The sequence below is a fragment of the Nilaparvata lugens genome, chromosome 1 (assembly GCF_014356525.2).
Source record: "Nilaparvata lugens isolate BPH chromosome 1, ASM1435652v1, whole genome shotgun sequence".
Taxonomy (NCBI): Eukaryota; Metazoa; Arthropoda; class Insecta; order Hemiptera; family Delphacidae; genus Nilaparvata; species Nilaparvata lugens.
The window spans coordinates 46,808,212-46,825,207 of record NC_052504.1 but is presented as its reverse complement, the minus strand read 5'-3'; the positions used below and the strand labels follow the sequence as shown (position 1 = coordinate 46,825,207).

The 16,996-nt window shown below is 32.3% G+C and overlaps 1 protein-coding gene across 2 annotated transcripts in view; it reads right to left on the bottom strand.

Moving 5' to 3' along the window:
• The window catches only part of LOC111051994 (serine-protein kinase ATM), a 145,503-nt gene that overhangs the window by 94,770 nt on the left and 33,737 nt on the right, over positions 1–16,996 (bottom strand). For both annotated transcript variants that reach the window (XM_039435297.1, XM_039435301.1), the window contains exons 5-8: positions 5,625–5,792; positions 4,280–4,415; positions 3,359–3,455; positions 2,299–2,403 (exon numbers count right to left, since the gene is read on the bottom strand). In XM_039435297.1, coding sequence (XP_039291231.1) covers positions 2,299–2,403; positions 3,359–3,455; positions 4,280–4,415; positions 5,625–5,792 — 506 coding nt within the window. The remainder of the gene's footprint in view (positions 1–2,298; positions 2,404–3,358; positions 3,456–4,279; positions 4,416–5,624; positions 5,793–16,996) is intronic.

Genomic DNA, 16,996 nt, shown 5'->3' with positions numbered 1-16,996 from the left:
GAACCAACCCCAGTCAGTCTTAGTCACGATTACTCCAAGTATTCTCCACAGTACAGCATTCATTATTTATGATATTAGCAGTCAAGTTTCGAGTTTAATTTCGACAAAGTTGGCTTATCAGCCCAGTACAAGCCCAGCACAAGCGAGGGCACGGGGAAACCCTCAGGAAGCCACGGTCGGAAAGAGGCATATGCAAAGCATATCCTAAGGGCGCAGCTCAACCCAACCCGCTCGCTGCCTCTTGACCCTTTCCAGATTCTATCTAGTTGGGATCGTGGGAGAGCTAGATCAGGGAACCACCCACTGCCCACTATTGTAGGTATAAATTTCATCAAAATCGTTGGAGCCGTTTTCGAGAAAATCGCGAAAAACCTTGTTTTTTACGACATTTTCGCCATTTTATCCGCCATCTTGAATTGCATTGGATCGAAATTGTTCGTGTCGGATCCTTATATTGAAAGGACCTTAAGTACCAAATCTCAAGTCATTCCTGAGAGATGAGTTATCGTGTACACAGACACACACACACGCAGACGCACGCACACACACACACACACACACACACACACACACACACCACAACATAAATCAGCTGTCGAGTGGATTATAAATCGCTTGACGCATGCAATTTAATATCTCAATGTAACTTGATAAAAAATCAGCAGCAGTGTAGATAATTATAAGTTAAGTATAAATTGCATGCCTCATTGGATGCAATTGTTATGCACTATTAAAAATAATAGGATGCAAAGAACTTATAACAACTTGTCTTGGCGCCTAGATGTCTTCTGGTTTTCTCGCGCTAAATTCCGGAAAGCGTTATATGATAATTAAATCTTGTGTAAGCATGAACTGATAAAATAGGTAGTTGGTGTATCAGTGTGGATGTGCATATAGTTTGGAACGTCGTTCAGTTATAAATGTTATTTATTCTATTGATAAAAGTTTTGTTCATCATTTTTTATAATATTCTTCAATTTTTATAAGTTTTTGAATTTTGAATTCTCAATTTGTTTTATTTTTACTTCTTTCATAAGCATTTGAAATCTTTGTATTTTTCATTTTTGAATTAGGTGGTATTTTTGTTGTTTGTATTATTTATTATTGCATAAGTTCATATTATTTTTCTTTTTTCATTAGTATCTGTACAATTTTTATTGTTAAGGAGACATATTTGGGGAGACCCGTTATCTCAATTGTGAAAAAATAAATTAATTAACTATTGATTGCGTGCAATAGCAATTAATAACTAAAATAACATAGTATTGTCTCTCGAACTTTCTCTGCTTTGAACTTGGGCTGTCCTGTTGCCAGTATGTCTTGAAGGAGATTAGCTTTTGATGTTAGCATTTTTTATACACCAACCCCAACAGCCATTAGCCGTTTTCACACCGATATCTCGCCGACATGACATACAGACAGGATTTACTCTGATGGACAGTATAAGAGGAGGCTGCGGTTTATAACTGCGCGAGGTCTACTGTTCACAGAACTACTTGTATGCTGAAGGCTGGCAATTTACAAGATATTTGACTGAATTATTTCAAACGCAAACAGCTGATTGCCTCTAGAAAGGCTGTAACACTGCTTGGATTATTTGAGGCGAGGTTGTCATTTTCACTATTTATAATCAGGCTTGCAGTTGCTGAATTTTTCAATCGTTCTGTATTGTGTTTTTGTTGATCCTAGCTATTGATAGCATATTATGGAGGCACACCATTCAGCCGCTATCCTTCACTTTGAAATACGTTCTTCCGAGTACGTTTGAGAATTGGAAAAAATTATTTTTAAATAAGAGAATTATATCTGAAAAACTTTCTCGCTCTCACTACCTACTTATCTTTTGAAACAAAAACATATCTAGCATGTCGAGAATTTCATGTTTTCCGCTCGAAATGTCTCGACATTGACAAACATAATCATCAATTAAAAAATAACTACAAATTAACTACAAAATAACTAAAAATTGACCAGACACCAATAGAAAGGAGACATTCTATCCGTTAATTTGATATAAAATTATTACGCATTACGACGCTCCATGATTCTGAGAGAAGTGATATTCAAAAGAGAAACAAATCTTAGCGATGTTTCCAACTTTATCATATTTTGCAACCCTGTAATTTCTTCGGATGGATAGCCAAGTCTCAACATATTTTACACAGACTAAAGCCGGTGACGGCGCGGGTAACAAACACGACGACGCAAGTTGGCGCGGGCTCGGTGCGGTTATGTGTGTCCCGGCCATAAAACGTAGTGTTAGCATAATATGGATTCCCTTACCTGGATTGCACTTACCTTCTTGTCAGATATATCATTGGGTCGATTCTCATACATATTGAGAAAGTAATCCAGATTCTCTTCTCCAAACCTGCATATGGCTTTTCGACTATCATTGTTCAGCTAAAATTTTAAAAAATGAATTAAACGTTTTCAGAACAAGTATATCTGTCTATGAATTTCTGTAAAATGAATTTTAAAATATTTTAGTATCAAAACAATTAAACGTTTTCAAAACAAATTAAACTATATTATTTTTTATTTGAGCTGAGCTTTTGAACTTTATTTTTTTGCAAAAAAACATTACAAACAAAGAAAACTAAAATAATAAGGGAACTTACTTATTGCATTAGCATGCATATTACAAGTTTATGTTAAATGTAGCTATATATATAATTTATTGAAAAGAAAGTAACATTGCTGCTAGAATAATTACAATGTTCATCATAAATAATTACGTGTAATATTTGAGGGAAAATGATACCTGCATAGGTTTAAAACCTGTGCGCAGGTATTTATTAAGAAAAGATCAAAAGAAAAACACAAAGACAATTACAAACGAGTTGATAATTGTAGCTAACATACTTGAGAAAATAAAAGTGGAAACTTTCCAGATATGAAGAGAAAGAGAGTATATAAATAAGAAAGTAAAATATGAATAAAACGAGCATTCAAGTTCACATAATTATTCAACAAAGTTCACATAATTATTTAATAGTTATGCTTATGGTACCTAATGGTTTTACAATTATCAACGATGACTGTAATTATATTTATTTACACTACGCTACTACTATGATACTATGAGCAAGTTAACTAAAAAAAAACTGTTTATGAAAGTCTGTAAAATGAATTTTAAAAAATTGAAGTAAACTAACGACATTAATCATTCCAATAACCATTCCATTTATTATCACAAATAGATTGTGATATATATCTAATAGACTTCTGAGAATGAAAAAGTACAATGTTACAGATATTATAACTTATAGAAAATTATTGCATAAGTATCTATTGATACTCTTTCAACCAAAATTCGTTCAATTTTAATAATTATTTCATTTATTGGACAACTCACCGTTTTACAAACCGCGAGAGAAAGGCGCAATGAATTCTCATGAGATTTAAAGCTGTCTAAATCACTACTCCTTACTAATGAGACTACTTCCGAAAATCTAGAAACAGACATAATCAAAAAATGAGTAATAAACATTATAAGATGGGTGAATAATTATAAGTAATAAATTATTCAAACATTTATTCATACAAAATAATTATATTTCATATCAAAATTGAATTAAATGGAGAGGGCAGTGCAGTGTCAAATTGATATCTATGAGATCACCACTCTTTTAATATCGCGTCTCAACTGTATTGAGAATTATTTTCTATGTCAGAAAAATTGAAATCGACTTAAAATATTTCAGACGACCTGAAATCTAAAGCATATTCTACTCACAACAACGGACGAGTTGAAGAAACCTACTCCAAATTGACATGATGGGTGAAAAATGTGTCTACTATAATTTAGGAAGTAGCAAACAGTCAATATACTATTTCTAATAATTTACAAGAAGCACTCAAGTATGTTAAGCATTCAGTGATCTACAAGTTGTATCCCCTCTTATCAATAAAATAGGGTGTAACTAGATCATTATTATGACTTTCTAGGTGAAGATTTACTATTATTATGTGAAGAACGTACTTTATCATTATTCTGAGTAAAAGATATTTAATATATACAAGCAATTGGTTCTCAATTAGAGAACTGAAACCTCATTCATTGAAATTTCATAAAACAGGATAATAATGCTGAGAAAAATGCTAATGAATATTTCTACTTGTAATAAAAGATGACTTGCCTCATAGATGACGTTAATTCATAGAAATAGAAGAGCTTGCGGTGTGTGATAAATTTATAGAATTTAATTGTTTTTCAATTTATCTTTTTTATCATTTGAAAAATTAAAATTCTCCAATCTTACAATTTGATACTTACTTATTTTTAACTGATAGAGAAAGATGCGAGTGTCTAGATCCATTCTGTATAATTAAAGCTAGTATACCAATAATCACATCCTTTGTACAGCCAGGGGGTGGCTTATCGTGCAAATGTAGAAACATGTCAAACAACTCTGTAAAAAAACAGGAATATAATAGTACAGTGCATTTATTCTGCTAGATTTATTTTCAAATTTAAAATATAATCAACTTTTATTACTCTATCAATAAAAAGGAAGACCAGATACAGAAAATGATTGACCATTGACAGTACCGTATTGAATGAACTAACATATAATACCCTCACCCGCCATAGGGATATTCCTGTGCTTAGGTACAATGGTGAATTCAGAAGGGGGTATGGGGATGTATCCACCCCCCCCCCACCAGAAATGGGACCTGCATTTTTTTGTGCCCGGATCAGCCACAAAAATTAGCTGTTTGCATCTATTGACATATTTTCTTCATGGTATAAGTCGAAAAAATATGGAGGATATGAGAGAATGACACAATGATATAATAATAAGCTAGACGTTTCCGAAATTCCCCAGTTATGATTCTTACTCGAAAAATTTAAGTTTGATCACTAGAGTAAAAAAATCACGAATACTTGAAAAAAATGTGAATCAAGTTAAAATTAAGCATATGATGTTAAAGTTCGTTTAAATATTGCTTTAGAGCCAAAATTATAGCATTCTAGCATGCTATCTAATAATGAGTAGACCTATTCAGGGCTAGCCTACTACAAAATTATTTTTTGAAACAATTGGATGACTAATAAAATTTCATTTAATCGTTATGTAATCAAAAAATTATAGACCTATAACATTTTCAAGGGAAACCAAAATAATAATGGCCTACAAAAAAAACTTGTATGGAATGTCAGTACCGTATTTAAGTTGAGATTGTATAAAATTGCACCAAATTGAAAGTATATTTTCAAAGTTTTCCGGGGCGGCAGACCTCCTTATTCCAGTCAATTTTATTCCATACCCCCACACCCCTCAGTGTCTCGCAAGAGTATAGGTGCTTACTATGACAATGTTATGATCTCCCCCCCATTCCCGAAATTGCTATAAACTATAATAGTTTACAAACTAGTATACAAATAAAAATAATACTTTAAATAAACAATTCAAAATACCGGTACTGTACAGAAAAAGAGAAAATGATTATATTAAAGAGAAGAAGGGATGAAATATCTTCTTTGTGGTATCATTATTGATTGATAATGCATGTCTGCATGTGCATGAAGAATATTTTTTAATGAATATTCATGCAAATTATTGCTTAAAAATGTAGGCCTATCAAAATAGAATTTTTATATGATAGGTTGAACTTACCAACCCAACTTTCTGGTGCTATCTCACCCCAATAAAGGGGAATTGGTAGAATGAATCTCCGAAGGATTTGAATGTACAAATTTCCAAAAAGGATCCTGGAGTTTTTTATTTCAAGTACCTTCAATACAGTACACAAGACATCACGACTTGAGAGCATCGGAATTTGCCCTGAAAATATAAAAAATATTTAATCATAATTCATAATAAAACTAGCAGGAACCCGAGCTTCACTAGGGTCTATTTTGAAACTTGACGTAATGAAATCTAGGCCTATAAGAATCCTCGGTTGATTAAGAATTTATAAGCAGCATTTCAAGTAAATCAGTACAGTAGTTCAGACGTGATGATGCGTCAAACATAATTTTCCTATCCTCTACACGTGTAAACGTGTTTAAGGCTGTGCAACGGCTAAAAATAAACTTTTTACTCGTGATATTTTCAAAGTTTTTTGATTTGTATATCATCAAGCTATCAAAATGAGAAAGTTTTCTCAGGAAAACATTTTTTTCTGATCATTACTTTTTGAGATATGAGCGCCTAAAGTTTAAATTTTTGGGACAGAACATTTCAAATTCGGTAAGAGATAAATCCATGAGATTTAGAAGATAGATTCTTCATGGTATTGTTGATCTAGTAAAATAAAACTTTTCTGAAAATATAATTTTTTTAGATAGTTATTCAATTTACTAAAAATAACTTTTAGTTGAGTTATTTTTGGTAAATTGAATAACTTTTTCAAAAATAGATATTTTCAGAAAATTTTTGTTTTACTAGATAAACAATACCATGAAGAACCCATCCTCTGAATCTCATAGATTTATATCGTGCCGAATATGAAATGTTCTGTCCCAAAATTCAAACTTCAGTCGCTCATATCTCAAAAAGTAATGATCGGAAAAAATTGTTTTCCTGAGAAAACTTTTTCATTTTGATAGCTTGATGATATTATACAAATCGAAAAACTTAGAAAAAAATCATGAGTAGGAAGTTAATTTTTAGACTTTGCACAGCCTTGATTCAGTTCTTTCCTTTATTATAGTATAGAAGATGATAAATAGATGGATATATCATCCATCTATCTATCATCTTCTATACTATAATAAAGGAAATGAATAAGAATACATTTTGAAAGGTTTGAGATATCGATGTGCGGTTTTCACCATACCTTTTCTCTGGAAATACTGTATCAGAATCATTTTGTACGTCCACCTTTCAATTAAAAAAAGAAGTTGGATTCATAATGGCGGTTACAAAATGGCGGAAAAAATTAGGGTGCGACGGAAAACCTGTTTTTATCATTCGAAAAGGATCCCCAATCATACCTATCTTCTAATTTCCAATCATACCTATCTTCTAATTTCCCTTTTAAGAGAAATGTTCTGCTGCTGCTTCCTTACAACAACTGAAAGCATGACAAATAATTGAAAACTTGACAAACTGAAAACTTGATGTAATCAAATATTGTAGAATTTGAAATAGGTTTATAACCATCCTCGGTTAAGCAAGAATCTATATGCAAAATTTCAAGTTAATCTGTCCAGTAGTTCAGACGTGATGATGTGCCAAACATAATTTTTCTATACTTTACACCTGTATATGTGTATAATCCATTTCTTTCCTTTATTATAGTATAGAAGATAATAGATGGATGGATGATCATTGTTATTTTACTAAAAGATAGAATAAGTTGAATAGTTTACCTTTCAGATGGAGTTTTGACAACCCCAAGAGGGTGATATTGCAAACGAACAAGATCGAAAACTAACCTCAAAAAAAGAATCTAATTTTGAATTCTAATATCAGCTAAATGCTCTTTTCTATTTTATAAACGGATGAAATTCATTCATATATTTAGCTCATACTTTGAATTCTGTCGTTTTTTTTACAAAAACTAATTTCGTAAGACAGCTATCAGCAGGTTAGTTGGATTTAATAAGTTAGTTAGTAATCGGTGTTAGTTGGATTTAATTCCCTGTGAATGGCCATTTAAATAGTATCTTAAGTCACAAGGACGGGAAGGGCCCTTTTGCAGGCAAGAATGATGTTTCTAGTCGAGGCGTTAGCCGAGACTAGAATTTCATTCGAGCACTGCAAAAGACATTCACGTCCAAGTAACTTACACTATTTTTTGTCATAATAATCCAGAAAAGAATAATTAAGAAACAGAAAACATTACCTGCTTGTGCTGACATTACTACATGCATTCTACAAACATAACCTAGTTTACAAGTTTCGAATCAAGAATTTCTTGACTGTAGTTGACAAAATTTCCACCTGGAGCACTAAAAGGCGGTTTTCGTACCAGTTTTGCTGTTCCAAATTCGGAACTAGGAAACATACTCGACTGTAAAGAAAACATATGATTTTATTACAGTACAGTATGCTGTAATGAGAATCATATGTTTATTTGTTCTACAATCAGCTGTTCACCGGCTTGTTTTCATGGATGTAAAACAGCTGGAATTGAATGACTATGACAAAAATATCTTTACATTGACTAGTTTAATCATAGTTCACTAAACATTTTTTTTTGTGCAACCTAAATGCATCAGTTAGCGCTAATCTCAATTGAAGTATAGCATTACGTTAGCAAACGTTATAGCATTTTTAAACATTAACCAATGTACGTGCAACTGGGGGAAAGTTTTTCTAAACAGATGTTTTTGAGATAATTTCTTTGATGCAGCTGTTTCACATTCACCATATTATTATACAGAGTTTGTGAAAATGAGAATATTTATTAATTATCAAAACAATACTATTATTATATTTATAATAAAAATATTATCATTATTATTAAAAATATTTATCAATTGTCAAAACAATATTATTGAGGTTAAGTGGTATCAGGTAGAAAGCAATAATAGAAACAGATGTTCCTTTTTTAATTTCAACCATATGATTTAGTGATTTTTTTATGAAATCGTATGTACCATTAATGAAATTTGAACATTAATTCTGAAAAATATAGAAGGGAAATTGAAATTTGGGCTTCAAGGTGCACGAGATTGATATTTTTAGAATCTATGTGCAAAATTTGGAGATCTAAATCATTCCCATTTTTCTGGTATGCAATCCACAAGTTGACATGTTTTGATGCAAACAAACGGACAAACACAACCCTACTCTCTCTTATTACCTATAGGTGGTTTGAGAGTTTTATTACTGAAAATCATAGGCCTACTAGTAATTCTATCTAATAAACATTTCTAATTAATATTTATTTTATAATGGATCAGAGCTTATTTAACACTAGCAGGTAACCCATGCTTCGCAAGGGTCTATTTTAAAACTTGACAAACTGAAAACTTGACATAATGAAATCTAAAAGAATTGAAAATAGGCCTATCAGAATCCTCGGTTGATTGAGAATTTATATGCAGCATTTCAAGTAAATTAGTCCAGTAGTTTCAGATGTTTGCTTGAACACGTATACACCTGTAAAGGATAGGAAAATTATGTTTTCCTCCACCTACTGTCTAAAGTACTTACTTTACTCCCTGAAACCTAATACTAAAGTGTCACTTTTTCGGTCTCGGTAGTAAAAAACAGAAAAACTCCCTAGGGAGTAAAAGTGACTCAATTTAAATAACATGGGGAGCACCTCTATTTTGAAACTTACATTGTAATAGGTTAGAAGGTCTAAGCTCAGATGAGAAAGCATAATAGAGGTGTCTGTCATTGAGTCAACTGAATTCAATACCACAACCAGAAATTTGATTAACTCATGAAATATATGTTTGTATGATAATTATTATATTCTTAATATTAGTAGACGATAAAAATTTATACAATTTTTAAAATATTTTATTCTATTCAAAATACCAGCCAACAAATATTTTTGATCTGCAATTCAAATCTGAACCGCGTGATCTGGAGTCAGCCATTTTTGGTAGCTGCTCAGCTGATATAATTGTTACAACTTTTGCCGATAGATAGCACAATCGGCAGTGCCAATCAGATGACCGGTTTTTAGGTTTTATGTTGTTAGGAATCATTGTCACCAATAAGTAAGTTATTAGAATGATTTTATTTGCAGTTTCTATAAAAAAATGTAGATGGAGAAGAAATGTTGTGTACATCACGAGCAAAAAATACTTTTTCTCCCTCAGGAAAATTGCTGCCCTCGGCTTCGCCTCGGGCTTCAAACTTTTTCCCACAGGGAGAAAAAGTTGTACTTTTCACTCTAGATATACAAATAACTATTGACACATCATCACGTGTGACAGAAAACCTGTTTTTATCATTCAAGAAGGATTCCCAATCATACCTATCTTCTAATTTCCCTTTTAAGAGAAATGTTCTGCTGCTTCCTTATAACAACTGAAAGCATGACAAATAATTGAAAACTTGACAACTGAAAACTTGATGTAATCAAATATTGAAGAATTAAAAATATAGGTTCATAACCATCCTCAGTTAAGCAAGAATCTATATGCAAAATATCAAGTTAATCAGTCCAGTAGTTCAGACGTGATGATGTGTCAATCATAATTTTCCTATACTTTACACCTGTATATGTGTATAATCCAGTTCTTTCCTTTATTATAGTACTAGTAGGTAACCCGTGCTTCGCGAGGGTCTATTTTAAAACTTTGCAAAATGAAAACTTGATGTAATAAAAAATTCGAAATTTGAAAAAAGACCTATAACCATCCTCGGTTAATGAAGAATCTTTATGCAAAATTTCAAATCAATCAGTCCAGTAGTTCAGATGTGATGATGTAGGCTACTTACTTACTTATCCTGGCGCTACAGCCCTATGTGGGCTTTGGTCTCCTCCACAATCCGCCTCCAAGCTTCTTTATTTCCTGCCTTTTCTTTCCATCCTCTCACTCCAATTACTCTCAAGTATCTTTCCACATCCTGCATCCATCGTGCCCTAGGTCTCCCTCTTCTTCTCACAGCCTCCAACTTCTCATAGAGCATTGTTCTTGGCATTCTTTTCTCTGGCATTCTTTTCACATGTCCAAGCCAATCTATCCTTCTCGCCTTGACAAAACAGAGAATATTTTTACCTTGCAGGATTTTTTTAATTTCAGCATTCTTTCTGATTCTCCATGCACCATTCTCCTGCACTGGACCATATATTCTCCTAACCAGCTTCTTCTCAAAGACCATCAGTGCTTTAGCATCTTCTTGTAGTGCTGTCCATGCTTCGCTACCATATGTGACAACCGGTCTTATGAGAGTCCTGTATATTTTCATTTTAGTGTTCCTGGTTAGTAATTTGGACTTTAGTAATTTATTATTGGCAAAATATGTTTGATTGCCCAGCATTATCCTGCGCTTGATTTCCGAGGATATTCTGTTAATCCTATTGATCTCAGTGCCCAGGTACGTGAAGGTTTTAACTTTTTTGAATACTCTTTCTCCAATTTTGACAGTTTCTTGCTCTCTCACTCCTCTAGGGCTCATTTCCAGGTACTTAGTCTTTCCTTCATTTATTTCCAGACCTGCTACCTTAGCCTCATCTCTAATCTGCAAGAATGCTTCTTCCAGCGAACGCATGCTTCTCGAGATTATGACAACATCATCTGCATATGCTAAAACTTGTGTCATTCTGTTCGTGATGTTGCCTCTCTTGTCGATGCATTCCATTGCTTTCTGGAGGACTATGTTGAAGAGCAAGGCCGATAGTACATCTCCTTGTCTTACGCCGTCATGATGATGTGTCAAACATAATTTCCCTACATCACGTACGTGTATGAGCCAGCTCTTTCCATTATTATAGTAAAGATGATGGATAGATGCATGATTTATCAGTATCTTTGAATGAGAATAACTTTTGAACGGTTTGAGAAATTGGTGCGGTTTTGATGCGACAGAAAATCAGTTATTTTTATTCGAATAGGATCCCCAATCATACCTAACATCTACTGTAATGTCCCTTTTAAAAGAAATGTTCAGCTGCTTCTATACAACAACTGGAAGCATGACAAATTGAAAACTTGACGTGATGAAATCTTGAAGAACTGAAAATAGGCATAAATAACCATCCTCGGTTAGTTAAGAATCTATATGCAAAATTTCAAATTAATCAGTTGAGTATATTTCAGACGTGATGATGCGTCAAACATAATTCCCTATTCCTTACGTGTATAAGTCAGTTCTTTCCTTTATTATAGTATAGAAAACTGAAAGAAGACATAATACTTGAAAACCTCACAGAATCATATCGATTTTTCCAATACATCAATAAATTTTAGTATCGAATAGATCCTCCTCAATTTGAATCAGGCTGCCTTTTGTTTTCCCAATTCCAAACAAAATACCTAAAATACTCGTTTCATTGCGAATTCGTGTCTAATAGTAGGCTACATTATAACTGAAGAATATAAATTATTACTTATCTTATTGTGATCTATTCATGTTTTTCTTATGAAATTCAATGATAAGCCTACAGCATGAAGACTATGTCCATTTTCATTTGTACTGGTGGAAAAATTTTACATTAAAAATAATTATTTGATAAAATCCAAGTTCAATTGTAATCAAAACAAATTCCTTCAAAAATAATTGATAATTTAATACGTTTCTAGGAAAAAATTAAGAACAAAAAAATTGGGAAGAATCGGGAATCGAACCGAGGATCCATCGCTCCCTAAGCTAGCGTTTTACCATTACGCTAGAAAGCCATTCAAAAATATTAGTCTTGTAACAGCATTATAACCTCCTCATAAAAAACACACACTTCTGAGCTGCAACAATGTAGCCTATGGAACTTCATGTACGGTAGCATAGATTTGAACATTAATTCTGAAAAATCTAGAAGGAAAATTGAAATTTGGGCTTCCAGGTGCACGAGATTGATATTTTTAGAATCTAAGTGCAAAATTTGGAGATCTAAATCATTCCCGTTTTTCCGGTATGCAAACCACAAGTTGACATGTTCGAACAAACGAACACACGAACAAACACAACCCTACTCTCTCTTATTATATAGATGGAAGATGATAGATGGATGGATGATCATTGTTATTTTACTAAAAAATAAAATAAGTTGAATAGTTTCCCTTTCAGAGGGAGTTTTGACAACCCACAAAACTCATTTTTCTTTTGAAGGTGCATATGACCTTATCTTTTGCTCAGCTTACCAAAATATCCTCATTCCAATATTAAAATTTTCGACTGACTGTACAGTGAGTCAGTCATTCTCGTGGGGCTTGAATAATTTTGAATATTAATTAAATAAAAATGGAAGAGAATAATTTCTTTATGTAAGTAAATATTAACACCTTTATTCAAAGACTTATTAACTGCATGCGTTTTCATATTGCCGATACAGCATTGATGAAACTGTAAACGTTTATTTAGCACTTTGTCTCAAAAAACTGTTCTAGCTGAAAAATTAATAATCCATGCCACATGTAGGCCTAAACATTGCATCAGGAAAATGAAGTTTCAAAACTATGTTTTTTCTAAACACATGTTTTTGAGATAATTTCTTCGATGCAGCTGTTTCACATTCACCATAATTATTATTATTATACAGAGTTTGTGAAAATGAAAACATTTATTAATTAACAAAACAATACTATTATTATATTATTATAATAAAAATATTATCATTATTATTAAATATATATATATCAATTATCAAAACAATATTATTGAGGTTAATTGCTATCAGGTAGAGAGCAATATAGAAACAGATGTTCCTTTTTTAATTTCAACCATATGGTTTGGTGGTTTTTTATGAAACCGTTAATGAAATTTGAACATTAATTCTGAAAAATCTAGAGAGGAAAATTGAAATTTGGGCTTCCATGTGCACGAGATTGATATTTTTATAATCTAAGTGCAAAATTTGGCGACCTAAATCATTCCCGTTTTTCCGGTATGCAATCCACAAGTTGACATGTTTTGATGCAAACAAACGAACACACAAACAAACAAACACATGAACAAACACAACCCTACTCTCTCTTATTATATAGACTAGCAGGTAACCCGTGCTCCGCAAGGGTCTAATTAGAAACTTGAAAAACTAAACACATGAACTACTGAAATCTTGAAGAATCTAAAATAGTCCTATAACCATCCTTGGTAGATTAAGAATATATATGCAAATTTTTAAGTTAATCAGTTCAGTGGTTCAGACGTGATGTTGCGTTATTCATGTATTTCCATATCCCGTGCGTGTATAAGCCAATTCTTTCCATTATTATATTATAGCTAATTGAAGAAGACATAATACTTGAAAGTCTCAACAGTATCATATTCAATTTTTTAAATCAATCAAATTTAATATCGATTAGATTCTCTTGAATTTGAATCGGGCAGCCTTTTGTTTCACCAATTCAAAACAAAATACGTACAATATTAGTTTCACTCCGAATTTGTGTCCAATAGAAGATTATAACTGAACAATATAAATTATTGCCATCTTTAATGTGATCTATTCATGTTTTTCTTATTAATTCCAATAATAAAGCATGAAATCCATGTCCATTTCATTTGTACTGGTTGCAAATTTTACATTAAATAATTGAATGAAATCCAAGTTCAATCGTGATTAACAAATAAACTTTCTTCAGAAAATAATTTATGATAATACGTTTTGAGGGAAAAAATTAAGAACAAAATAAAAATGGAAGATTCGATATTCCATCCGAGGAACCTTTGCTCCGAAGCTGAATATTCTACCACTACACCACGGCTCTGCTCAAAGTTGGATGTCTTGTAATAACGTTACAGCCTCCTTATAAACAAACACATTTTACAACAATGTAGACTATTTCATATGAAACATCATGTCGCATGAATGAAATTTGAACATTTGAACATTGATTCTGAAAAATCTAGAAGGAAAATTAAAATTTGGGCTTCGAGGTGCACGAGATATTTTTAGAATCTTTGTGCAAAATGTGGAGATCTAAATCATTCCCGTTTTTCTGGTATGCAATCCACAAATTGACATGTTTCGATGTGAACAAACACAACCCTACTCTCTCTTATTATAGTCCAGGCACAAATGTCATGAATAAGGCACTCCGTGGTCATTTTTGAGTAACAGCCGTGGAAGATGCCTCAATTTCTTCGTTAGGTCTAGCATAATAAGGATCGTGATGATAAGTCGAAATCACAGACAAACACCTCGAAAACAATATGACCGCCAAAATGTTTAGGATTTTGCTATATCGCTTGTATTTCAAAAACCGTTCAAGATATTCAACCGTTTTTTGAACGAAAATATTTTTAAGATCTTTCTCTACAATTTTTTTTCTATAAAATTTCCCTCTAAAACGCATATTTAATCAGTTATAACATTCAAAGCTCAAAAACCGTTTTTTCTATTTTTTTCAAATTTCTTCTCATTATAACTTTTTTGTGCAAGAAATACAGATAAATTTTGAATCTATGAAATTTAGATCGTTTCTTTAGCTTTAAAACGATATATCTTCATCTGCTGTACGTCAACAAATAATGTGTTTTCCAGCGCCCTTCAAAGAAAACCCTACATGATTCCTGGTGTGTTTTTCCATAGGCATGAGGTAACAAGCTAGAACTATAAAATCGATTTCTAATTACTACTTCAAGATAGAGACTTGCAGACAGCCTCAATCTCTTCGATACAAGCTGAATATGAATATTGATGATGGAGACAACGAAAATATTCGACATCATTTAAAAATACAAGATGGCGATCATTATTGACAGAAAATTTTTATATCTCTTGCTATTCAGTTATTGTGAGAGATATCGAATTGATTTTACCACCAAAGTGTTTAGATTTAGAATTAACCAATCTATAATATTTGATAGAATCGTCTCATTTGGACTACTTTTTTCGTGATTAATTTAACTTCAAAAACTTGACATACACTTTTCGGGGACAATATTTCACTTTCCATCCTTTATATGTATTCGCAGTAGACATACACTAGTATTATTGCCACAGTTTTGTAGAATATTTCCAAAGCTTCAAAATGACATCTGATTGAAGGCTGTAAGTACATATTTTACGGCTGGAGGGTATTCGGAAAAAGAGTGAAAAGTACTGTTTGCAGTGGAAAACAAACTTTTTCCACCATATGCCAAGCCTAACAATTATTAGAAAACCGTGTAACTCATGGCTCCTTGAAGGTACAGACTTGGAAATAGTATCAATTTCCTTGTATTTGTAAAGATGTGTAGAAAGAGAATATCCATTATGGCAGTCTCAAAAATGTTTGTCATTATGAAAAAACAAGATGGCGGCAAAAATATGTCGATTTTCATGGAATCGTCTGTAGTTCTATTAATTTTGACGAATTTGGATCAATTCAGCCTTCTGGGGGCTCCAAAATAATCATACTAGGTACCCTATTTGAAAGATTTATCGATTTCAATTTATTCCAGACAACTTATTTAACATAAGTATTCTAAGTCTAGTATGAGCTGGATGATAATGATGATGGAGCTAGAGATGAAGAGTGAGTTACATTGCAACACTTATATCACTAATGAAATTTAACATAAGTATTCTAATAAGTCTAACATTCATTCCAACAGCTTATACTATGATAAATATAACTTCAAACTCTTAAAATCTAATTTTTCGGGACAAAATTTCACTCTCATCCAGTGAATGTCTTTACAGTGAACAAACACTGATATTATTGGCACAGTGTTGTAGAAAATCTCTAAAGCTTCACAATGATTTCTGGTTGAACGCTTTACATCCATGTTCTACGGCAGGAGGCGTTCAATTCATTTTAATGAGCAAGACATTATATTTTTCAATAATTTTATAATGAATTTTCATAAAATTAAGATGGAATATTTTGTTAATTGTTGTTAATTCTACATTTTTAAAAAATTATCTGGCAACAAAGCAAAGCTAGAAAGATATAACGCTATCCGCCTTGTTGAATGATAGACAGGATAGCAAATACCATTGCTAAACAAACACTACCATTATAACATGGACCTCATTATAGGGCATTGTTCCTGGGTAAAAAAACATATATATAAATTTAAAATTGTCCGGAAGTCTCCAGTTACTCACACAGCGGCCATTTTCCTTTTTTCACTTATTCTTTTTTCTAAATAATGGTTGAACATACGAAATTGGAACTTCATACAATCATTTATTACAACTAGACAAAACTACAAAAAAATTAATTTAAAAAAAAATTCTCAATTAACTCAGAAACCGTTGGTTTTACAAAAAAAATACAAGAATAACTTTTTTAGTAAATTTAATTGCCTATCGATTGGTTCCAGATTTTTTAAGATTGGAACAATATTAACTAAGATATTACACCCTTAGTGATAGGTGACCACTGAAAGTTTGTTGCAGTGCAAACCAAGGCATGCTGATAGAGTTGCATCAATGATGCAACAATCTCTATTTGCATTGCATGTAATTAGTAAGCGTTTTTAGG